The 24,442-nt window shown below is 42.2% G+C and overlaps 2 protein-coding genes across 13 annotated transcripts in view; one reads left to right on the top strand and one right to left on the bottom strand.

Moving 5' to 3' along the window:
- The window catches only part of USPL1 (ubiquitin specific peptidase like 1), a 28,732-nt gene extending 10,452 nt beyond the window's left edge, over positions 1–18,280 (bottom strand). Inside the window, exons 1-4 of one of the 6 annotated variants that reach the window (XM_043504368.1) lie at positions 18,165–18,280; positions 17,200–17,290; positions 9,141–9,269; positions 5,473–6,127 (exon numbers count right to left, since the gene is read on the bottom strand). In XM_043504368.1, the coding sequence (XP_043360303.1) occupies positions 5,473–6,127; positions 9,141–9,269; positions 17,200–17,290; positions 18,165–18,265 (976 nt within the window). In that variant the 5' untranslated portion in view covers positions 18,266–18,280. Of the gene's footprint in view, positions 1–5,472; positions 6,128–9,140; positions 9,270–9,817; positions 10,663–12,140; positions 12,325–17,199; positions 17,341–17,510; positions 17,534–18,164 lie in introns of those variants that run through there. The other 5 variants (XM_038410151.2, XM_038410121.2, XM_038410140.2 and 2 more) reach the window with 5 other exon arrangements.
- Positions 17,284–24,442, top strand: part of LOC122457916 (translation initiation factor IF-2-like) — a 48,969-nt gene continuing 41,810 nt past the window's right edge. For 2 of the 7 annotated variants that reach the window (XR_006277646.1, XR_006277649.1), the window contains exons 1-2: positions 17,674–17,963; positions 18,192–18,453. Coding sequence is in view for 1 of the 7 variants with exons in the window: in XM_043504371.1 (XP_043360306.1) it covers positions 17,284–17,661 (378 nt within the window). In the remaining 6 variants the exon portion in view is untranslated. The other 5 variants (XR_006277651.1, XM_043504371.1, XR_006277647.1 and 2 more) reach the window with 5 other exon arrangements.

Here is a 24,442-nt window from a genome sequence, read left to right as displayed (position 1 = left end):
AGAGGTGAAGAGCTAGTACCTGAGCTCAATATGCTAACCAGGAAAAAACAAGACTCAGATTTATATCAATGATGCACAGTTCGCTTTCTGCTCTTACTATGATGAAGTAATCCACAAGTGAAATCTTAACACTAAGGGCTTGTCTCGATTTACTAGGGAATCAACACATAGTGATCGATCCACCAGGGGTCAATCTAGCGGGTCTAGTGAAGTCCCGCTAAATCAACTGCTGCTCTCCCGTCAACTCCGGTACTCCGCCAGAATGAGAAGCATAAGGGAAGTCGACAGGAAGGTTTCTCCTGTCGACCCAGCGTGGTGTAGACGCCACAATAATTGGCCTAAGGTAGCTGGAGTTGCATAACTTAGGTTGACTTAGCTTACTACAGTGACCACAGGTGCCAACTTTCCAATGTGCCAGGGGTTGACCTGCCCTAGGGCCCAGGCCCCACCCCTTCCCACCTGATTCTGCCTCCTCCCCAGAGTGCTCCATGTCCTCTCTTCTCCCCCCGAGCCTCCTGCATGCCAAGAAATAGCTGATCACAGCAGGCGGGAAGCATCGGGAGGGAGGGGGAGATTTGTTAAGGTCTCTGCTGTGCCAAGTTTCAAGAATGCTTACATGTATCATCAGTCATACCATTTTACAATTATAAGACTTTTTAGCATACAGTGTTTTCAGGTATCATTTCCAATATGTTTATGGGTTTTTCACATGCACATTGTACCTTTTTACCAGGATTAACATCAAAATCAAATACATTAACACCAAATTTGTTACAAGTGAATGTTTATAAGTATCTTGGTCATACCATGACTCTTTTTTCCACTGAATCCCTTTGCTGGCCAGGCGTGTTCTCTGTGTTAACAGCTACGGGGCAAATCTTCCCCCTCCCTTGTTAGCCAGGTGGATTGTATCAACCCAGACACTTTCAAATTCTCATCTGCTACCAATTTCAAGGCTGGACACTCATTCTTCCCCTCAGCAGGACTGGGGCCTGCCTTTCTCCTAGAGGGTTGAAAACTGAACCTCCCTGTTTACAGGAATCCTTTGCTGGCTAGGTGTGTTCACCAACTGCAGCCCCTCTGTGCTATGAGCATCTACATAGACACTCTCCTGCATGCTAGCTTGTGGATCCATCACCAGCTTAGAGGTGGGATTTGTTTGGTATCTCTTTAAAACAGTCTGAAGTGTCTAAGGGTGAGAGTTTGTCTGCGGTCCCCTGCATCCTTATGGGTTCAGTTATAAGGCTGTTCTGCTCTGAAAAACCAGTAACCCAATCTTTCCTCAGACCCTGAGTTACAGACTGCTTAACTCAAAGAATCAGCATGGAGAACATGCTGGCCAAGCCCAGCCATTTGGCCACAGGGCTGTTAAATTTCTCTATTTTTCCCCATCTGAAACCTTCTCTATCCACACTAGATCTTTCTAAAGCAATGTCAGTGGATTTATATACCTCAGAAAAACTCTGGCATCAAGGAACTGAAACAAGTCTCCCAAACTGTTGCTTTCCCTATACAGTGATTCACCCTGAGTTAATCAAATCACTTCCACATTCATCAGTTACAGAAAACTGCTTGCAAAGATTTTTTTTTCCTTCGGGAATCTTTCTAAGGAACAATCCATCTTTTTTCTGCTCCACAGAAGCATTGCTCTGTGGAGCCACAACAAACTCCTTCTGAGTTTTGCTTACACCCAGAATCAACTCTGGCACATTAGAGGATTGTCACATAACCCTCTTTCAGGCAAGTTGCTAAACTCCATGGTTAAAGGGTTGGAGGCACTCTTTCCCTCTGCAGCTTTCCTCACTAGAAATATGCAGGTTACCACACACAAACTTATGACAGGTTTCAGAGTAGCAGCCGTGTTAGCCTATATTTGCAAAAAGAAAAGGAGTACTTGTGGCACCTTAGAGACTAACAAATTTATTAGAGCATAAGCTTGCGTGAGCTACAGCTCACTTCATCGGATGCATTTGGTGGAAAAAACAGAGGGGAGATTGATATACACACTCAGAGAACATGAAACAATGGGTTTATCATTAACACTGTAAGGAGAGTGATCACTTAAGATAAGCCATGGGGGGGGGAAGGAAGGAAGGAAAACCTTTCATGGTGACAAGCAAGGTAGGCTAATTCCAGCAGTTAACAAGAATATCTGAGGAACAGTGGGGGGTGGGGTGGGGGGGGAGAAATAACATGGGAAAATAGTTTTACTTTGTGTAATGACTCATCCATTCCCAGTCTCTATTCAAGCCTAAGTTAATTGTATCCAGTTTGCAAATTAATTCCAATTCAGCAGTCTCTCGTTAGAGTCTCTTTTTGAAGCTTTTTTGTTGAAGGATAGCCACTCTTAGGTCTGTAATCGAGTGACCAGAGAGATTGAATTGTTCTCCAACTGGTTTTTGAATGTTATAATTCTTGACGTCTGATTTGTGTCCATTCATTCATTCACACAAACTTAGGTACACTTCCTTTTCGGGTTTCAGTTAAGTCCAGAACCACCTCTGGGACAACTGAAATATCCTCAACCACCATAGGCTGAGAGGCTCCTTCTGTCTGCTCCTCAAATGAAGGACTGGAGGTACATTCGCCTTCATTAGGTACACTGCTATTTGCAATATCACTATTCTCCACACTGATAACAGGTAAGGTATAGGGATACTCATGTTCCACTAACCTTGCCTTCCCAAACTGCTGATTAGACAAAGCCAGCAGCCTACAAGGCTTCCCTATCTCATCTAAACTTTCTTTGCCTTCCTCTCCCTTATCTCAGCACCCATGGCTGTTTCCAGACAAATATTGGGAGAGTGGGGTGGCTTCCTTAACAGGCTGGTTGCCACTCCCAATGGGCAAAAATTGGAGACAGTTTCTCCCTTAAGCAGTGGCTCATCATACTTAGCTACTTTAAGCGAAACACTTCTACTTTGTTCAGTTGCCAGCAATCCATCAACCACCAAAAATCTACCTTTATCTTCCTCAGTCGGGACTTCAAACTGACCATCAACATTAATCTGCTCTAAAGAAATGTTTTCCTGAGCTTCTTTCTGCTCTTCATCTAAACCCAAAACTCACTTCTGAGATAGAAATATTCAGAAATTTCTTCACCATGTAAACTGCTTTTCTAATGGGACAAACTGCTATTTTTCACAATCTCAAGGCTAAAGACACTCTCTTCCTTGTTATAGCATACCTAGTTAATACAACTGCTTAATGTCATATACCCGCCCCCTCACAAATCTCCGTTAGTTATGGATGATACAGTGGATTTACCTTCATACTTTTCCTACAATTGGGATAGGACATTACTCTGATTAAACAGTTACCACATCATTATTAAATATACCAACATCATTAGAAACTGGACTTTCAGAATGATACAGTTTCTGCTGTTCTTTTTCACTTTAATTTGCAGCTTAAGTCTGGCAAATTCAGTCTCAGCTTGCAGCAGCTCCATTCGCCTCCTGTGAGATTCTCTCTCTTCAGCTCGCCTGGCTCTCTCCTCAACTTCTTTTTCCAGCTGGGCCAAAGCTTGCTTCTCTTGTGCCCAAAGTTCCACCATTTCTCTCTCATGCTGAAGATGCTGGCTCTCTCAGGGCTCACAGTTCAGATTGTGGATCACTCATTGTGACTAACTTTAACCTTTAACACCAAGTTTTAAATTTCAAATTTGGAAAAATGTGGGGTTCTGATCCAAAACCCAAATGATCTGGTTCCGTGGATCCTGGCCAGACCATGCCAATGTGACCTGATGGTGCCCGGGGGCAGCCCTCATTGGAAATGCCAAGGTCAGGGCAGGCTGCAAAAGGGAGAGTGGATACTCAAGACTAATGGGTAACACTGAAGTTAAACTCCCCCACTAGTCACAAACTGTGCTTCTGATCACCAACACCGGTTACCAAGAAGCAAGAAAAGAAATCATACAGCACCCTTATTGCATTCCAGTTCTCTGGCTCCCAAATCAGCCCCTTGGTCCAGTATAGTGAGAAGTTATTTTAAACTCTGCTCACATATACAAAAATGTTCTTCCGACCCCGAAGGGTCAGCCACATTGCTAGGTCAGTATAGGTTTGGATCTTACCCAAAATACCACGCTGCCAGCCAATCCTTTAGTGTCTAAAACAAAAGGTTTATTATAAAGAAAAAAAATAAAAAGAAAGATGTTAAGTGCTAAAGCAGTCTCATACATACAAAGACTTCAGAGTCCATATATCAGGTTCCTAGCAGTACTGGTGAGTTTGCTGGCTTGAAAGTCCCTCTGGACTACATCCACAGCTTGAATGGGTCATTCAGTCCTTTGTTCAGCGCTTCAGTTTGTAGCAAAGTTTCTCCATAGGTAAGAAGTAGGATTGAAGACATCAGATTGGAGAAGATGCAGCTGCCTTTTATAGTCTTCTGCCATGGGGCTTGAGCTTCCTTTGTTTTAAAACACAAGTTGCCCAGCACATAGCTTGGAAGCCTTTTCTGTCCATAGGCACGCCCATGCATGCCTTGCTAAGTCATGGAGGTCTTTCCCTTGCCTTCTCTCAAATGGGTCAATTGTATAGCTGATGGTCCTTAATGGACAATCAAGCAGGTTAGGCAGTGCTGATGCCAAACTGTCTGGGGGTGTCACCCAGAAGCACAGCACAAGTTAAAATACATACATATCTATAGCTCATAATACAAAGGTGATACAAACATTAACAAGATCATCATATCTGGCAAATTATAACATTTTTGCAGATATCTTACATGGCATATCTGGCATAACTCATGGCAATTTTACAATATTTGTTTTCATAATATCCTAAAGTGTCCTCCAGATTCCATACAGCATCACAGCTAGGTTTATGGAAGAATTCCTCCATCAACCTAGCTGCATTGACTGAGTGAGAGAGAGATCAACTTAACTAAATCACACAGGCCATGACATTATTCACAGCCCTGAGCAATGTAGCTAAGGCCTTGTCTATACTGCCACTTTACAGCGCTGAAACTTTCTCGCTTAGGAGTGAGAAAAACACACCCGAGGGTTGCAAATTTTAGTGGCAGTATAGACAGTGCACCAGCGCTGGTAGCTACTCCCCTCATGGGGTGGGTTGTTTTTTTTTTTTTAATTTTATTATTAAATAAACACACACACAGAGTGCTGGGAGACTGTGGCAGCGCTTTAATGTTGGTAGTGAAGACATACCCTAAGATGACCTAGCTTTGAAGTGCAGACCTGCCCTCAAATATCTGCTTTTAGAGAGAGTGTGTATTCACCCTTACACAATGTGCAGAGATGCCATTGCATAGTTTCACTAGTTACCGAGGACCTGCTGGGAAAATTACATCTTTATCTTGAATTCCATAACAAATTGCAGCTACCCCTTGGCAATCTTGAAATAGAAGGGAATGAAAACTTCTGCATATACACAAATTCCTCTGCAGACACGTATCAATATTCCTTTACATTCAAACTATTTTGAAATAAAACAAAAGAAAGTTACTCACCTTTTAGCTTATTTGTTTGGCACGCATTCAAGAGTGCAGTCGCTTGGTTATATTTTGTAAACAGCCTCTGGATTACAGATTTTTCAGTACATGCTTCAGTCACAGCAATCCTTAAAGTTTTTAAGTGTACCAATGCTGACAGAATACAATCTAACCAACACAGAGCATAGATGTTCCTCCACTGAAGACACAAATGCCCCATGAACAATGAAGGTTTGCTATCTGCATGCACGATTTCAGATTTTTTTGAACAAAGTTCAGAATCTGGCAAAAATTGTGTTTTGGAATTAGAGTCAGGACTTTCTTGAGCACCACCAACAGTGATAACAGTTGCCACATCCACATTATGCTCCAGAGACTCAGCCGTCCTATTTGGTTTCTGCTGATCATCCTGTGATAAATCAGGTAGGCATGGCTGGGTCATACATAAATTATATCCATTATACTTGAGAACAAGATCAGTATTTAAAGTGTGCTCAGCATCTATCAAATTGTTGTTAGTCCTAGCTTGTTTTGAACATGATTCAATGGGGGAAGCTGTAGGACTGATTTCAAAAATCTTCCTTTTTCTCTGAGTACACGGAGTTTGAGGATTTTCTGAATCAGCAGGAATTATTATGCTGTTTAATGGTTTATAGCCCAGAGGATAGATGCACTGAAGGGAGGAAAGAAGATTACAAGTGATATCTATAAAGCATTTTTGGGTGAAAAAAATTAGAAATTAATACAAACAATGCAGTTCAAATGAACACAAAACATTTGTACATTGACATGTTATCATATAGAAATCAACATATGCATGAGGACTGGAAGCACATTCTGTCCGATAGTTCTCTTATAAAGTGATTGTGTACTAACAGAAGGTACCTTGATTAATGGCAATAACCAACATAATACTCTCTATATATCTAGTTCTCTTCATTTCACCCTCTTCCCCACAGACCTCAGGAGACTCCTAGGAATCTCTTATATCGTAAGGAGAAGAACTCTATTCCTGCAGACCTTCAGAAGCTGGAAAATGACTCAAGCTCTTTGCTCTTCCAGTCCCATCTTACGACTATTTAAAAAGAGAGCCTGAATTTACAACTTTAACGAGAAATTATATTTGAGGGTACATTCAATTAACTTATGGGTAACAATCCTCACAAGACCACTGTAGCTTGTAAAGAAACAAAAACAACCCCCCCACTGACAACTCCAACCATATCCAACTATTTAAAAAACAAAACAAAAAAAGAAAGGAAATTCAGCTAAACTTAAAAGAAACAAAAAATACTTGGAAGTATGGATATAGATTTATGATACTAAGGTCAGAAGGGACCGTTCTGATCATCTAGTCCGACCTTCTGCACAGCGCAGGCCACAGAATCTCACCCACTCACTCCTACGAAAAATCTCACCTATGTCTGAGCTACTGAAGTCCTCAAATCGTGGTTTAAAGACTTCAAGGAGCAGAGAAGCCTCCCTCAAGTGACCCGTGCTACAGAGCAAGGTGAAAAACCTCCAGGGCCTCTCCAATCTGCCCTGGAGGAAAATTCCTTCCCGACCCCAAACATGGCGATCAGCTAAACCCTGAGCATATGGGCAAGATTCACCAGCCAGATACTACAGAAAATTCTTTCCTGGGTAACTCAGATCCCATCCATCTAATATCCCATTTCAGGGGATTAGTCCTATTTACCCTGAATATTTAAAGATCAATTACTTACCAAAATCACATTATCCCATCATACCATCTCCTCCAAAAACTTATCCAGTAGAATCTTAAAACCAGATAGATCTTTTGCCCCCACTGCTTCCCTTGGAAGGCTATTCCAAAACTTCACTCCTCTGATGGTTAGAAACCTTCGTCTAATTTCAAGTCTAAACTTCCTGGTGACCAGTTTATACCTATTTGTTCTTGTGTCCACATTGGTGCTGAGCTTAAATAATTCCTCTCCCTCTCCTGTATTTATCCCTCTGATATATTTATAGAGAGCAATCATATCTCCCCTCAGCCTTCTTTTAGTTAGGCTAAACAAGCCAAGCTCCTTAAGTCTCCTTTCATAAGACAAGTTTTCCATTCCTCGGATCGTCCTAGTAGCCCTTCTCTGAACCTGCTCCAGTTTGAATTCATCCTTTTTAAACATGGGAGACCAGAACTGCACACAGTATTCTAGGTGAGGTCTCACCAGTGCCTTGTATAATGGTACTAAAACCTCCTTATCCCTACTGGAAATGCCTCTCCTGATGCATCCCAAAACCGCATTAGCTTTTTTCACAGCCATATCACATTGGCAGCTCATAGTCATCCTATGATCAACCAATACTCCAAGGTCCTTCTCCTCTTCCGTTACTTCTAATTGATGCGTCCCCAGCTTATAACTAAAATTCTTGTTATTAATCCCTAAATGCATAACCTTACACTTCTCACTATTAAATTTCATCCTATTACTATTACTCCAGTTTACAAGGTCATCCAGATCCTCCTGTATAATATCCTGATCCTTCTCTGAATTGGCAATACCTCCCAGCTTTGTATCATCTGCAAACTTTATTAGCACACTCCCACTTTTTGTGCCAAGGTCAGTAATAAAAAGATTAAATAAGATTGGTCCCAAAATCGATCTCTGAGTAACTCTACTGGTAACCTCCCTCCAACCTGACAGTTCGCCTTTCAGTAGGACCCATTGCAGTCTCCCCTTTAACCAATTCCTTATCCACCTTTTGATGTTCATATTGATCCCCATCTTCTCCAATTTAACTAATAATTCCCCATGAGGCACGGTATCAAATGCCTTACTGAAATCTAGGTAAATTAGATCCACTGCATTTCCTTTATCTAAAAAATCCGTTACTTTTTCAAAAAAGGAGATTAGGTTGATTTGGCACGATCTACCTTTTGTAAAACCATGTTGTATTTTGTCCTATTTACCATTGACTTCAATGTCCTTAACTAATTTCTCCTTCAAAATTTTTTCCAGGACCTTGCATACTACAGATGTCAAACTAACCAGCCTGTAGTTACCCGGATCACATTTTTTTCCCTTTCTTAAAAATAGGAACTATATTAGCAATTCTCCAATCATTCGGTACAACTCCTGAGTTTACAGATTCATTAAAAATTCTTGCTAATGGGCTTGCAATTTCAGGTGCCAATTCTTTTAATATTCTTGGATGAAGATTATCTGGGTCCCCCGATTTAGTCCCATTAAGCTGTTCGAGTTTCGCTTCTACCTCAGATATGGTAATATCTACCTCCATATCTACAGTGGTTACCAAATTATTTGCAATCCACCCACTGCAGATATAAGCCTCCCATCTTCCCTCCTTTGTGTTGGAATACTGGAAATGTGGAACACAAAACAATAACTTTTGTAATTTGTTTCATACATACGTATTTAGTATTAAAATAGGATGCCTTGTCTCACAAACTACCCTTTGCTCTTCTCATGTAATTCCTGTAGTTTCAAGAACTGTGCCTAGACAGTTAGTACATAAAGACATGCTAGCTCTGCCTAATCACGTCGATAACTGTCTAGCATATAAACTCATAGGGGCCTGATTCTGAAATGTGTTGCACTGTGGGCACCACTGAAAGATAGCAAATGCTCAGATTTAGAGGATGGGGTTGCTAAAAAGATAAAGGTCTATATGCAATCCAACAACACAGAAAAATGATACAATACCTGTGGATTTTCACAAAGGAAAACAGACTCTTGAAAACTAATGCGGTAAGTCCGTAAAGCTTGTATCTGGCCCTTCTCTTTGCAGGCTGGGCAGCACTCATCTGACGTTACTACAGCAGAATTACAGTTCTAAAAAATAAAGTGCATATAATGATACGCGGTTCCTAAACAGTAAGATATAAATGACAGCACTGAAAAACAATTGTATTTTTTCATAATGCAGGAGCTATGTAATTCAAAAGTTGAACTTGACACTTTAGGATTTGATCATAGCAAATAAAATATACATAGAAGATGGAGAGTTCTAAATTAATTTGTTCCCAGCTATCATTTTAAATAAAAATTTTCATAAGCTTTTTACACAAAATACAATAGCGTTCATTTTATTTGCACTGAACAAAAAGTTATTCACTGCCAGTGAATATAAACTCTGAGCTCTCAAAGACAAATCACAGATTTTCAAAGGACTAGATCAAATGCTTTTGAAAATAATGCCAGTAAAATTCAAAGAAATAGATGTATTTAAAACAGAATAATCTTTCGCCATTGCTATAAGATTTCCGTGGAAAAATAATTTTTATAAAGTTATTTTTGTAAAATTAAGACCAATTTAAAATCTCTCAAAAATAGAGAAAAAAAATGAACTTTGCACACATGAAAAATAAGTTTCAACTGACTTTTCCCAAATACCCCACCATGTGGAGTGCAGATATCCCTATACCAGTCCCTTGTCCAATCACTTGCAAACCATTTCCAGTCTTCTGGGAATCCATCATTCTGTGCCACAGGCTAATTTATGTCACTTGTAACATTGTCAAGACCACTAAGGATTTTTCAAAGAACCCTGAAAAATAAGAAGCGAATACAAACAGTTAAATGAAAATTGTATTAATTTTTATTTAAAATCTGAATTAAGATTAAAGCATATTTTATATTTTCTTTGAGAAATCATGGTGCTTTTCCTTTTTAAGATGAACAGTTATGGGTTTATAACAAACTGGAAAATAAAACAGCTCCTCAGTGTGATGTTCATATTAATTGCAAAATAGACGAATAATTTTAGGCCCTGCTCCTGCAAACTTCTCCATGTGGCTAACCCTGGGACCCATGCAATGCCCTACTTACTTCAAAAGTGCAGTGCTCTGCCCAAACATAAGGGTCTGCCTGTGGAGAGCAATTTGCAGGATCAGGTCCTAAGCGGGAAAAGACTGTATTCTAAATGTGCAGACTGACATCAGAATTAGCAGATGTAAAGAATTCACATTGGTGTCGCTCACCAAACGAGGAGCATCAAAGATCTGCTACGGGCTTTCCAAATACTAAAAATTTAATTTGGGTTCATAATAAACTATAAAAAGTTATTCCTCCAAATGTGAGACTGTTTGCCTCCTAACTGCAGGAAGCAACTCTGAATGTTGCCAAAATCTGGATTTTTCTGACATATCAATTCAGCAACACTGCTACAGTAATACTATCTCACATCTTACAACAGGGAGTAACATTTTACTATTGATACAGCACCTGGCTAGCTCAGTGGTTTGAGTATTGGCTTGCTAAACCCAGGGTTGTGAGTTCAATCCTTGAGGGGGCCATTTAGGGATCTGGGGCAAAAATTGGGGATTGGTCCTGCTTTGAGCAGGGGGTTGGACTAGATGACCTCCTGAGGTCCCTTCCAGCCCTCATATTCTATGACGTGTAGGCTCTAAAGTTTCATCTCCAATAACTTTATAAGCATAAGGCCAAATTTTGCCTTTTTCATACATGTAAGCAATCTCCCGCAGAAGTAATTAAAAGATACCTTTCTGTGGGCAGAGTTTGGTATAAGCCACATACATACATCAGAAAGCATAATTTAGCCCTTTCGCTGACATATTTATGCAGAAATCAATTCATCCAACAGTGAAATTCAGCCATGTTTATGATGAAAGGTAGGAGAACAGCAATTTAGACAACAAGGGCCCAATACTGTGCCCACAAAAGTTAACTGAAAATTCCCTGAGTTCAGCAGGTGCAGGACTAGACCAAATGTAAACAAAAATATCATCTCCCTTAAACTTTCCCTAAAACTTCAGGTAGGTGAAATAACTACCTACACTGGATTTTGTCCAGGTCAAAGAGGTTAACACCCTCTCTCATTCCAGGGCTATTTTTCTTTTTTAACGTCACATCTGAAACATGACATTCCAACAGCACAGTGCCCCCCACAGCTACCACGCTGAGGCACTCATTATTTCTGACTCGGAGGAAAAGGTGCTATCTACTAAATCACCAACTCCACTTCCTGCAGCACCTAAGGGTTCTTTGGAGTTTCATACAAATACCAATCCGGACCAAAAAATCATTTAGCTTGTGAGGTGAGAGCTGTCAGGACCATCACTTAGAAAGTACAACTACAGGCCATAAAAGCATTTATTCTCTATTTCAACTCCACAACAGCAGTTCTGAAGAACACAAGCATCGGTTATATGAAATTAAAGCATATACATGTTGTGGAGAATGTTGGGCTCAAAAATAAACTATGATCAGAAAAGTATAAGAAACAACACATTGCTGGACTCACTCAAGGTAATATCTTAATGAATTAAGAAGAGAGCAGCTCTGCTGGACTACAAAGCAAGCCCACCTCTCCAACTCTCCATCCAGTGGCATATTACCAACCAAGGTACATGCTTTCACGGATTTATCATTGTTACATACAGGGAAAAAAAGTCACGTCAGTAATTTTCAACTGTTTACTTCCAAAGATCAATATTAAAGCCTGGAAAAATGTTAACCAGAGCATGTATACCAATAAAAGCTTCCTGACTGGCTCAGAGATCTATAATTTAGTCATGCTCCTCAACTGATAGCATTATCTTTCTAGAACTTCATCTTAAAAAACCCTCCAAACCCTGTAATTCTTAAGAAATTCTTGACCAGACTTGCAGACATCTAGATATTTCTGATTAATAATTCAAAACATATGCAACATTAACCTATTTTGTTTCCATCAATATTTACCTCTTGGCTTAAAAAAACGTTGAAGTCTATCTCAGTGGAAGTCCTTATCTAATCAGTGTTCCACTTTTCTCAAAAAGAAACTTCAGGTTCAAAAGCTTCCTGTGTACCTCCTCATCCAGTACTATCACCCCCTTTTTTTAAAAAAACCAAAATACTGAAATGCTGTTTTGTAACGTACATCACTCAGGCAAATCACAAAACCCATCTACAGCAACGATACACTAAAATGTGTGTGCCCATGCTATTTATTACACATTTAAGAGTGAGTACAATATATTTTAACTACAAATATCCTTTTAGGATGGGGCAGGCAGAACTAATAGAGTGGGCTCTGCAATTTTTTCCCCCCCTTCAAAGTGTGCAAAACAAAATAAAACAGAGTAACATCAGCTGAGCTGCCCATGCATTTAAATCTGCACAGTGATGTTGGAGTGGCCTCCTCATAAGACACTGGTAATTCCATCTGAGAGGCTGGTGTACTGGATAAAAATTGGCAGCTGCTGACATGATGCACAGTGGAAAAGACTACTTAGAAATTATTATACTTTAATGTTGTAAACTGTGTTGTCCCAGTCTCACCATCACCTCAATATCACAGACAGAACTAGAGGGCACCTACATGATGTATTTTTAATCCCCTGTTCTCTTTTCTTTCCTGCTCAGCACCGGCACACACCACTTGCCAAACATGGTACTTTGAGTTATGCCTAGCTCTTCCTACACTGATATAAGCAGACCCTGCATAAAAAAAAACAAAAAACAAACAAAAAAAACCACAAGACGACTAACACTTTAAAGACTGTTTTTTTAAAAAACAGAAATTCATAAGTCATAGTTTATGTCTCAATATATATCAAATATATCTGCAAATAGTAACAACCATTGTAAGCTGAAATAAAAATTTAACAAATATACTGTTTGCATTTTAAAACGATTACCTCAGCTTCTTTGTTTTAGAAGCAAGAGTTTATTCTTTAACGTAGGATACTGAAGCTTAGTCTATACTACAGTTAGACTGACCTAAGGCAGCTTGTGTCAACCTAACAATGTCAGTGTCTACACTACAATGCTGCTTCCACAGAAGTAACCCAAATTAACTATTTTTGGAATAGTGTATTTTGGAGTATGCCAAAATAACTCCACCTCCATGAGAGGCATAGTGCTTAAGTCGATGTTGTTAGGGTGTTGCAATGTCTGTGTAGACAATGCATTACTTACATCAGCTGTTGGCTGTCAGTCCCAAGGCGCTGATAGCTGGAGCCCTCCCTCCCCTACAGCTCTGGTGCTGACAGACTGAGCTGTCAGTGGGACACAGGCTCAGGCTGCGAGCCCCTGCCCACTGCTGACTGATGGGGGCAGGGGGAGGAGAACAGCCTGAGCCCCATCACCACCAAAGCTCTCCTCCGCACCAATCCTTCACCAGAAGGTGTCAGTCTTGGGATCTCTCCCCCCCCCCCCCGCCCTGACAGGCACTCTCTTGATTGGGAGTTGGCAGCAGGGCTCCTTGTGTCAATCCCAGCAGCGGGAGTTCTCCCCCCAGCAATGACAGCCTGAAGCCCCGCTGCCTCCTCCCACCGACAGACTGGGCAGGAGGAGAGCCCAATCATGGCCACCATCTGGGCTCTTCTCTCCCTCCCCGATCCAATCCCTCACTGGGAGGCAGCAGCAGGGCTCCTGGCTGGAGCTCAATTTCACAGCAGGGAGCCTACCAGCTGTGAAACTGACATTCTTCTCAGTTTCATGGCTGCTATTTCACATTTTGGTTCTGGCTATCAGTCCTGGAGAGGGAGGAGCACGCTCTAGCTGTCAGCCCCACATGGATCTAACAGCTTGGGATGTCAGCCCTGTGGTGAAGGGGGGCTCCTTTTGCAAGCCCCCCACAGGCTCACAGCTGGAGCCAGAGCCCAAGTGTGTAACAGCAGCCACGAAACTGACAAAAATGTCAATTTCACTGCTGGTAGGCTCCCTGCTGTGAAACTGAGCCCAGGGCTGGCTCAGTTTCAGCTGTCTGCATGGAGGCAGCTCACAGCTGTGAGCCCCATGCCTACAGCTGAGGTTGTCAGCCCCAGGTCTGCCTGGCTCCAGCTGTCTGTGTCCCACAATGCCCCACTTCAATCAGAGGAAGCACTCCTGGTGAGGACATGCACCACCGACAAAAGGAACAAGTGTGGACATAAACCATCGCTTTAATTACCGCAGTGGCTGTATGTCGACTCAAGTTGACTTAATTTTGTAGTGTAAACAAGTCCTTAGTTGGAAGGTTTCAGCCCCAGATCTACAAATTAAGAGTCCTTTGCAGGCAAAGTACAAATCCTAGGCCAAGAATCTCCATCCAAAGATCCCAATGACCAGTTCATTGAATATCTGTGACATTCTCCTCTCTACTGTCTCAAGATTAAAAAAAATCAAGAATAAATATCCTGTAAATGATCTTGTTATTCTTCTTGCCCCCACCCCACTTTATTTTTAAAGTAATCTCTATCAGAAGGTATTGGTGAAAGGAGAGGGTACAGAAAATAAAACTACAATTAAAGCCCCAATGGAAAAACTGCAACACTTATGCTGACTGTATTAGTAGTTATATATTCATTTTTTTTGCAAAAGGAAACCGGATAATTCAATTTTTTTTTCTTTGCTTGGAACACTAGTCGTCAGACATCAACTAACACTGCTCATTCTAAATCACAATATATTTAAAGGTTTCAGAGTAGCAGCCGTGTTAGTCTGTATTCGCAAAAAAGAAAAAGGAGTACTTGTGGCCCCTTAGAGACTAACAAATTTATTTGAGCATAAGCTTTTGTGGGCTACAGCTCACTTCATCGGATGAAGTGAGCTATAGCTCACAAAAGCTTATGCTCAAATAAATTTGTTAGTCTCTAAGGGGCCACAAGTACTCCTTTTTCTTTTTTGTTGATATTGCATAAGGTATAACACAGGACCTGTCCTATCCTGTCTACACTACAGTTCAAATAGCCTGCCAGAATCAAGATTCCTTCTCAGAAAAGGCAAACTGAGTCCTTGATCCTGCAAGCTATGTTGTAGATTCACACAGATTTGGGGGTTGGGGAACTGTAATGAACTGCAGTATAAACTGGTTCACAACACCATGCAACAGTCTAAGGACTTGTCTTCTATGGCAAGTTTTGTCACTAAAAACTGCCTTTTGGCGATAAAACAGCAAGAGCGTACACACTACAATGGGAATTCTGTCACAAAAAACGCCCAGTTTTGGCAACAAAAAACTTCCACCCCATGAGAGACTTTTGTTGTTTCCCCTCCCTTGTCAGCAAAAAGCCAGTGTAGACACTGCAGATTGTTTTGTGGACAGAACTGGCTTCCGCCAGTATCCCACAATACCTGCCCTTACACTCTGCTCAGTGTTTTGATCTCTGCTGCCTGCAGGCATGCACCCCTTCCCTTTCAAAGCTCCGGGAAGTATCGGTTTGTTCCCCAAACAGAGCAGCACACAAAGAGCAAATCATTGGAATCCTCCCGTTCTGCCCTGCGCTAGCAATACAGCAGCAGGCAGACTGCTGCTACAAAGGGAGGAGGACAGACGGCTGTGCTGCTTTGCCATTCCTCAGCATGGAGAGCACACAGAGGGGGCTGTGGGAGAACTCAGAGAATCCCAAGATACATAGCAACCAGCTCTTCCTTACCACAACACTGCTCTGTGGGATACATGCCCACAGTGCATTGCTCACCCTGTTGATGATGGCGTCCCCAATGTGGACATGATCTGTCGACAGAGGGAGCAAGCATGAACACCCTTTGGTGATTTTTGTTTTGTCGACTTTTGGGTGGTGACATAAGTTTTGTCAACAAAATTTGATAGTGTAGATAAGCCTTAAGTGTGCCGAGAAGCTCCATCTACACTGCTAAATTGCTTGTAACCATGGGAAATTATGGGACTGCTAGGACAGGCAGGGATTAAGCATTTTATTGCCATGTCATCTAGACCTGGTCCAAGTAGGATTAGTTCACAGTGGTAAAAACAGCGCAATTTATACTAGTGTACTCAACTTCAGCTGGAGAGAACAAAAGGTGGGTGATTTTGGAAAAAGGTTTAGTGCAGGCTGCCCATATTTTATTACCCCAATCCATGAGGTTAAGAAAGAGCGTCTGGACATAATTCTAGCCAGTGGGGTATCTAATACGTTTTACGGCAAAACTGTCACGGTCAACGTATTCTAGACTCTACCCCATCTGCAACAGCCAGTGACGGTGTGTTAGGCTGTGTCTGCACTGCAAGCACTACAGCAGCATCGCTATAGCGCAGATACTTGCTACAGCAACAGAAGGGATTATTCTGTTGCTGTTGTAAATCCACCCCCTTGAGAGATAGTAGTTAGATTGATGAAAGAATTCTTTTAACACAGTGGTGTCTATACTGTGGCTGAGGTCAGTTTAACTGTCTCTCAGGGGATGTGAATTTTTCACACCCTTGAGCAACATAGCTAGGTTGGCCTAGATTCTGAGTGCAGACCAGTCCTTAGAAGCGGATTTAGATGGGATTATGTTGAACAAATTCTCTGACTTGACTTCTAGCCCAGTACAGACTTGTCCAGAGACCAGGGAAGGATTCTAGGAGAAAAACATAACGTTGTAAACTGATGGGAACACAACAGAGCCTTTATACATTGATGATGGGAACTGTAGTAGCACCACGATTAAAACACAGACACAGTTCAGCTGACGCAATTTGAACAGTAAAAACAAGATCCTGAATGTGACATGGCTATTGACAAGAAATACGCAGTCGGCATTTGAAAATACACAGAAGTAAACAGTCACATTTCAGCACCACCCTATACAGCACTAGTCTCCTGGAGCTGGGTGTGCTAAGGAGCCGAAAGGAGTTTAGACTTGCACCAGGCTGTATGCTGTAACCCCAGGCAGAGTTCCCACGCGTTCCGGCCGGGACAGCTTTACCGCATGGGGCGCACTAGACCCGGTCGGTATTTGGGGCAGGTCCCAACCTAGCCGCTGATCTCCCCGCGGCCGCCCCACCGCAGGGGGCTGCGCAACGCGGGGAGGCCCGGCGGCGGCTCCATCTCACCTGCTCACGCCAGCACAGCGCGTCCCGGCTTTTCCCCTTCAGCGGGCGCGGCCCGCCCCGCACTCCGCGTAGCCGCAGGCGCCCATGGTGTCTGCAACCAAAGACAAACGCTGCCCTGAGCGGAGACCGGCCGGGCCGCGCCCCGGCCCGGCCCGGGCAGACGCGGCTCACACAGGCCGCGCGGGGCGGCTCAGGCAGCAGCCGGCGCGGGCCCGGCCCCTCAGCCACGTCCCCCTCCTCGCGCACCGGCACCAGGCGCACGTGGGCCCGGGCCCCGCAGGCTCGCGGGACCCAAGCGGCCCCTTACTTACCGGCCGCTGCAGCGCGAGGTCCCCGCCCCCTGCAACGTCCCAGTCGCGTCCCCGGCCCAGGCCGGCCTGTGCGACCGCACAGCTTCCGGCGCGTCAGTTCCGCCCGCCGCCGGCACGTGGCAAGCCGCGGCCCCTGGAGCGAGCGGTCAAGGTCAGGCGCAGTTAGGCCGGGGGAGGGGCACGGTCACGTGCAGCTCCGAGGGCGTGACGTCACAAACCCCTCCCCTCCCCGGGCCGCGGCGGCCCGGCCTCGCCCCTCCTTTGCTGGTGCAGGGGAGGGAGCGGAGGTTTCCTGGTCCTCCTCCTCCGGCAGAGCCTCCCCTCCCCTCCCTCCCGGGGAGCGACCGAGACACGGACCGACACCCCCCCACGGGGGACAGATCCTGCTCCCGGGCCGGGCCCGACACGAGGAGACTCCCCTTCCTCCCCGCCGCCGCCGCCCGCACAGGTCAGGTCAGTAGCGCGTTACTGGCCTGGCAAACTAGGAATTGACAGAGGCTGGAAAGCTCTGGTCTCTGCGGGGGGGCAGGGGGAATACATCAGCATTTGCCCCGGGGGCCGTGTGGTTTGGGTTTAACCCCCGACCCACCCGGAGACTAGTGCTGCGTGGGACAGCCCCCGGGATAGGGAAAACTTCCCTCTTGGTTTTAATACCTTGTATTCTTTGTCATTCCTTCCCAGTACCGATTTAGTGGCCGGTGACAGGCTGCCTTTGCCCGTCCGCCGTCTCCCAGACTTCTGCAATTTTTCTTCATCTCTGTTTAACTGAAAGTGTGCATCGTAGCAGATATTTTAAGGAAATCTCTCTCCCACACTTCACATTTTGGAGCCTGCAGGAGAAAATGCTGCTCAGTCTCAATCCGGCCTCTGGAATTGGTGTTTGGAATTGGTTGGAGAGCTGTCCCAATGTCACTGTGCACAGAATTTTTTCTCTCAGTTTGTGGTGAGATAATTTGCTGCTGTGATTATTTTAGGTGTGAATTTATAGTTTTTTTTTTAAAAAAAAAAAGTTTGTGTTTGTTCTTTTCAGTAACTCGCATATTAGTGTTTTAAAGTTTGGTCCGGTGTCCTAGTCTGTGTCCTGTTTCAAAGGAGGATGTATGCTTCGTTTGTCAGAAGGGTAGTGTTGAGACTTGATAGTAATGTTATATATATGTATAGCATTAGCTTTTAGTTTGGATTTGGTTTTTGAGCTTTAGTGCTTTTTGGTGGAGGGATGGACAATATGTTGGCACCAGAGCTCAATGCATGTTCCTGTAAATAGATGAGGAGAGGGAAATGACTCAGTTCTGCTCTGAAGCTATTTATGTTGGTGTTTCAGTGTGCATAGAGGACTTGTTTGCAGAGCTTTAGATACAGGCTTTGTATCTGTGTTTTGTTTCAGTTGGTGTAGTTGGATGTTAAAGTTCAGCCCATATGTAGAATGATTTGAATAACTTTGTTGAATAGTTTCACTGTTAGTTATGTAGTGCTATTTAGCCTATATGGGATGCTATCTTATAACTTTATTGTGAGGTTTAGATAGGTACAATTTTAAGGGGTATTCAGTTTCTTTATCTCTGTAATAAAAAATTTAGTTATGATTATGGTTTGAGCTTTTAATCTTTTCCAGAGTGATCAATGGAGCCCATGTTTTTGCTTTAAGTTTCTCGCAAGTGTAAACTTTTTTTCAGGGACTTTCTGAATGAGAAGTCATACAATAGACATTATGTGCCATCTTCCTAGGACATAACATAGATAGGATAGGCATTTTTTTCAGTTATTGTGGCTTTGTTTCAGAAATTCTTTAGTAGAGGCCTTTCATAGGACATTGATATTTATAATGACAAAAAGTAGGATTAAGATTGCATCCTTTTTTAGCCTTCTTTCTTGTCTGAAAGCCTGTTCTGCAGGTTGTTATTGTTTTAATTTACATTTTGTAGATTGGTACATGGATTTGGTTATCGTATCTTTTCCAATCATTTCAATTTTGTAACCATTTACAGCTCATGGCTGGATACTATTTTAAAGTCTATAAAGCAGGTACATATCCCTCTACTCTCAGTTTTTTACTTGTAGATTTATGGTCTTCTATTTGTTGAAGATGTAATCAGCAACTTGTTTTTCAGGGAGGAATCCAATCTGTCTTTGTGTTGTTGCTCAGGTATCTGTCACATTCTTTTATTGGAGGTGTCACTGGATAATTTGCAGATGTTCTTACACAGATGCCTCTGTTTGTTTGGCTTGAAAAAATCTTAGCTTTTGTGCATAAAAGTAAATAGCAAGTGACTAGAGACACTTCCTCTTCAGGTAGGTATGTCAGTAGAGGAGGAAAAACTAGAGTTGGGAGAGAGGGGAATGTTTGGGAAGAAATTCTCTCCCCTCCTCCAAAACGCATAGGTGAGAGATAAGCGAAAGTTTGGGTTAGAAGGAGGCAGACTTCACATTGCACATACATATATGGAGAGAGAACTCTTGCCCCGTCCTCCAGAGGGAAAGTTATTGTGAGAGGTAGACCCTTCTATATGCATGGTGGGAGCACAGGCCAGAGATGGGGGCCATTGCCCTCCCCCCTTTTTTTAAACAGGCCCCTGCTGGCATCATGGAGGGGTTGCCGGATCAAATTTGAGTGTGTGGCATTATGACCCCCATGCCTAGTGCATGAGGTTGCAGCACCACTTTAATGTAAGCCAGCCGCTCTTCCGTTATGATGGCTCCTGCCTCCAGGCCAAATCTGAGTGAGTGGCATTGCGACTGGGTTGGAGGCGAAACACAGAAGTTGTGCCAGTTTAACTAAAATTAATTTAACCAATTTGGTTTAGTTAAACAGTGCAACCCTCATACATGCACTCCAGTCTACAACTGGCCATATTAGTTTAGCTTGCATCAGTAACTTTTAAAAAAAAATTTATTAAATAGGCACAAAGCACGAGATGTTGTTTTCCGTTGTTCCCCCTTACACATATGCATGCACACAGGAAGAGAAAGAGGAGGTTTTCTGATGTAATTGTGAAGTATATTCATTTCAGGCTAATTTTTACATATCTAATTTAATTTCAGGACACACTCTATTCCACCTTCTTTTAAAGTCTATTCTAGTCACTCAATAATTACAACTATACTTCAGTTTCAGTAAAACTATTTCTACTTTTGGGCTGAAACTTTCCATGCTTGAAGTATTATCAAAGGTGAACGTTTTGTGCATGTGAGATATTTGAGAAAACTCCCTCTCAACCTTTTCTTTTCTTTGCAAGTATGAGGAAAATATTGTCACACCTTTTTTTTTTTTTTTAAATAAACACACAGAGAACTTTAAAATGACTGGACCTTGAAGCTTGGTTTGTAAATAGTCCTTGGAGAGAAGCATGTTCACGACCAAGTTGGAAAAGAATTAGCTTGAAAATAGTAACAAATCTTTGGAAATAGCATACTGGGCATGCAGTTTAAAAAAAATTTTACGCAAACTGAGAGTATGCGCTGTTAATTTGTGCCTTTCACAAGTATGCACCCTTCAATGAAGTTAAATAGTCATTGGCTGGTGCCTCCTACCTAGCCTCAGGCGTTCTCAGGATAGAATTTTTGGTGTCCTCGGAGGGCGGCCACCAACTCTTGCTGGTGGCCACTCTCACACTTTTCCCTAAAATACTTCATTAGCTTTAGGAAAAAAGAAAAGGAGTACTTGTGGCGCCTTAGAGACTAACAAATTTATTTGAGCTTAAGCTTTCGTGAGCTACAGCTCACTTCATCGGAATACAGACTAACATGGCTGCTTACTCTGAAATCTGTCTTTAGGAAAAAAATAAATATGCACATATATACGTCCAAATCATTGTAATATTTATTGCTAGTTAATAAGTCTGTTGTAAAAAGTGGTCTTAACAAACATGCAAGTATCACTTTTCACAGCAGACTTACTCAGCCCCGGCAAGCCTGGGGACAAATTAAGCCCTGGACTTGGGGGAAAGAAGGGCCGGCAGCAGGGGGCTGCAGACTGAAGCCCTGTGGCTGGAGGACAGAACCCGAAACTGCGCAGCCAGGAGCCCAGCGCTGGAGCCTGCAGCCAGAGCCTGCCCCCCTGAAACCTCAGGGCTGAAGTCCAAACCGCTCCTGGAAAGGTGGGGAACTCACCCGCTGCCTGCATCTCCAGCGTTGTGTCCCAAGTGTCTTGGGAGAGAGGAGGGGGACCTCTCATGGTAGCCCCAGCAACCAACACGAACATGGTGCATCCAGGAGCACTAGGGAGGGGAAGGGGCTGCTCCTTTGCTCTCCTCCCGCCCATAACAGTCCAGGAGGCTGTGGCTGCAAGAAAAGCTCCTGGTGGCCACCTGTGGCCATGGTGGCTGCATTTGAAAAATGCTGAGCTAAATGGCTATTGCATGCTGTACTCTGACAGGTTGAATATGAAGAGCATGCACCATCTGACAAGCCTGACTCTTAATGTTTCATCTCTCAAGGGACACTTTTTGTACCATTGTTATTTTTTTCTCTTAAAAAACCTTAATTTTTTAAAATAATACATTCAGACAGTGCCTGGGGTCCAAAGTTAAAATCACAGAAAGTCTAGCTGGAAATGCACAAACAGGATTCCAGTTAGTAAGTTATGTACTGCATAAAGTCAGTGATGTATCTATGACTTATGTTGTTAAATATATCTCATAAAATATATGAGAGTCTGTACTGCTGGGGGTGCATTCTTTATTGCATTTCTTGACTGTAATTTTAACTGTACAACTTTGAGTGTTGCATGAACACTTGAGGGTTTTTTCATTTAATTTGTGTATACAATGTCCTTGTTTAAAGTATCTCGCAATGCTTCGTCCAAAGAAAAGGAGAATATGTCATAAATTTGAAACATTGTTACACCAAACAGAAGCAAAAATCACTAGCTAAAAAGTGTGATAACATAACAGTTCATGTCAGATTTATTTTCCTTATCTGGTGAAATACTGTGTCTAAACTTTTTCTTCTGCAGATAGAGGATTGATTTTGTCTTTTCAATGAGACATTTAGAACTTTATATATGATACCTTTAAATCTCCCACATTGTATTGCTGAGCAGCTTGGCAGACCTATTTTCCTCACTTCCAAAAATAAATTGTTACTTTTCTCCCAATTTACATATTTTTAAATGTTTCTATAATCTTGTCACTTGCATTGCTCCTGTATTATGGAAAGGAAATCTTTTTACTGCTTCAGCAGGTGACAGGCAGATGTTTTTGTCAAGAGGGCACACTCTGCTTTTATTAACCTTTATTTTGGTCGCACCGTGCATGTCCTCTTGCATTATATTAACCCAGTCTAACATATCTGCTCTCACATGTAATATAGTCATGTCCATGTATTTGGTGTATGTTGAAAAGATTGTCAAGGGCACCCAGAGCCCTAGATGGAAGCTCTTTCATTATAGTTTGTAAACATCAAAATAAATGTGGACCTGATTGAATAATGAAAAATATTATTCAACAATAATTTATTCAGTAGTGGAAGGAAGAAAGGTTTAATATATCATTCAGATTTTATTTTACCCATTGTAGAGCTGGTGAAATACTGAAAAGTGTGTTTGATGCTTTTCTTGGCATAAAATATATGCAAAGTTCATCATCTAAATTATTTGTACTAAAAAAAAATTGAACTGCGAGGTAATTCTAGGTTAACAGTATAACTACACAGTTGGCGTACATCCTCGTCGAAGTCTAACACTTACTTTTGGGAGACCTGATATGGAATATTTGCTGTCTACAAGTGGGCAGGATCTCAAGATACCCTGTGAATAGCACATTGCTGCATAATGCAATGCCGTGCACTTGAATCAATACTGATTCAGAGGGAGGAGGGTGGCCTGCTAAGGACATGCTTCAAAGCTTATTGAAGTCAATAGGAGTCTTTCCTTTGGTTTCAATAAGCTTTATATGAGGTCCTAAACAACCAATATTATTTCTTGAATTGCCTGGAGTTTCCAGCCCTGATTCTACTTTAATGTCTGTAGCTTGTTCAATAGGGAATCTAGATTAAACTAGCACTTTTATGAAGGTTATTTCCCCTAGAAATCTAATTTACAGGTTAAATTGCCCACAAACTTTCCCACTTCACTTTTCAGACTTTTCAATAATATACTTCTGTGCTCACAGACTTCCCTTTAATTAGCAACTCTGCCACTCAATCAGCACCTCAAAATTTACACCTGCTATAGTAAATCCTGTCAGAATTTAATTGATTACAAGTGGTCCCTCACTTATCAAGTGTTTCATATCAGGATGCTACAGTCTTAGCAGAAAAGAAAAGATAGTTGCCAGTGTTGCTGTTTAAACTGCAAGCTAGTCTATATTTTGATTTAATTCCCCCCGATCCTTGGGTGATCTTCCAACTGAACTTCTGTCATTCTCTATAAATGTCTAAGACTTTCCTGAGGCCTTCCCTCAGACGTGATTAAAGAGACCAGCCTTCTGCAGAATTCAAATGAAGATGGTCACAAAGCTTGTTTTTTGGGGGGTAGTGAGCCTGCACTATACTAGCTAAAGTCAATGGTTTTAAGCAATTAGGAAAATCAGGCCCATAAGAGATTAGAGCTTCATCTGTTTGTATATGTTTTTAAATACATGAAATCAACCTAAAATGATATGTCTGGACAAATGCAATATCTGACATATGTGACTCTTAAAAAACAGCTACTTGTTTTATGGTGTTTTGGAAGGGATTTTGAAGACCACCTGTCAAATATGTACATAAATGCAGAACTTTTGTGACTCTTGCAAAGAGTTTCTACATATTTTGTCGATAGAACCACACTCGGATATTATCAGTGCCCAAAATGTTAAAAAATTTACTAGCCAACTGACAAATCACTTTCTTTTTAAATCCTAGACCTAGAACTTGCTTTATAACATTTTCAGATGTTCTAGTTTCCAGTACTTTCAAAGAGAAGGGAACTTCTGTGCGTAGATAAAATGCTGCAT

This window comes from Dermochelys coriacea, chromosome 1, assembly GCF_009764565.3.
Source record: "Dermochelys coriacea isolate rDerCor1 chromosome 1, rDerCor1.pri.v4, whole genome shotgun sequence".
NCBI lineage: Eukaryota > Metazoa > Chordata > Testudines > Dermochelyidae > Dermochelys > Dermochelys coriacea.
The sequence above is the reverse complement of the archived record's forward strand: the minus strand, read 5'-3'. Positions and strand labels throughout refer to the sequence as shown.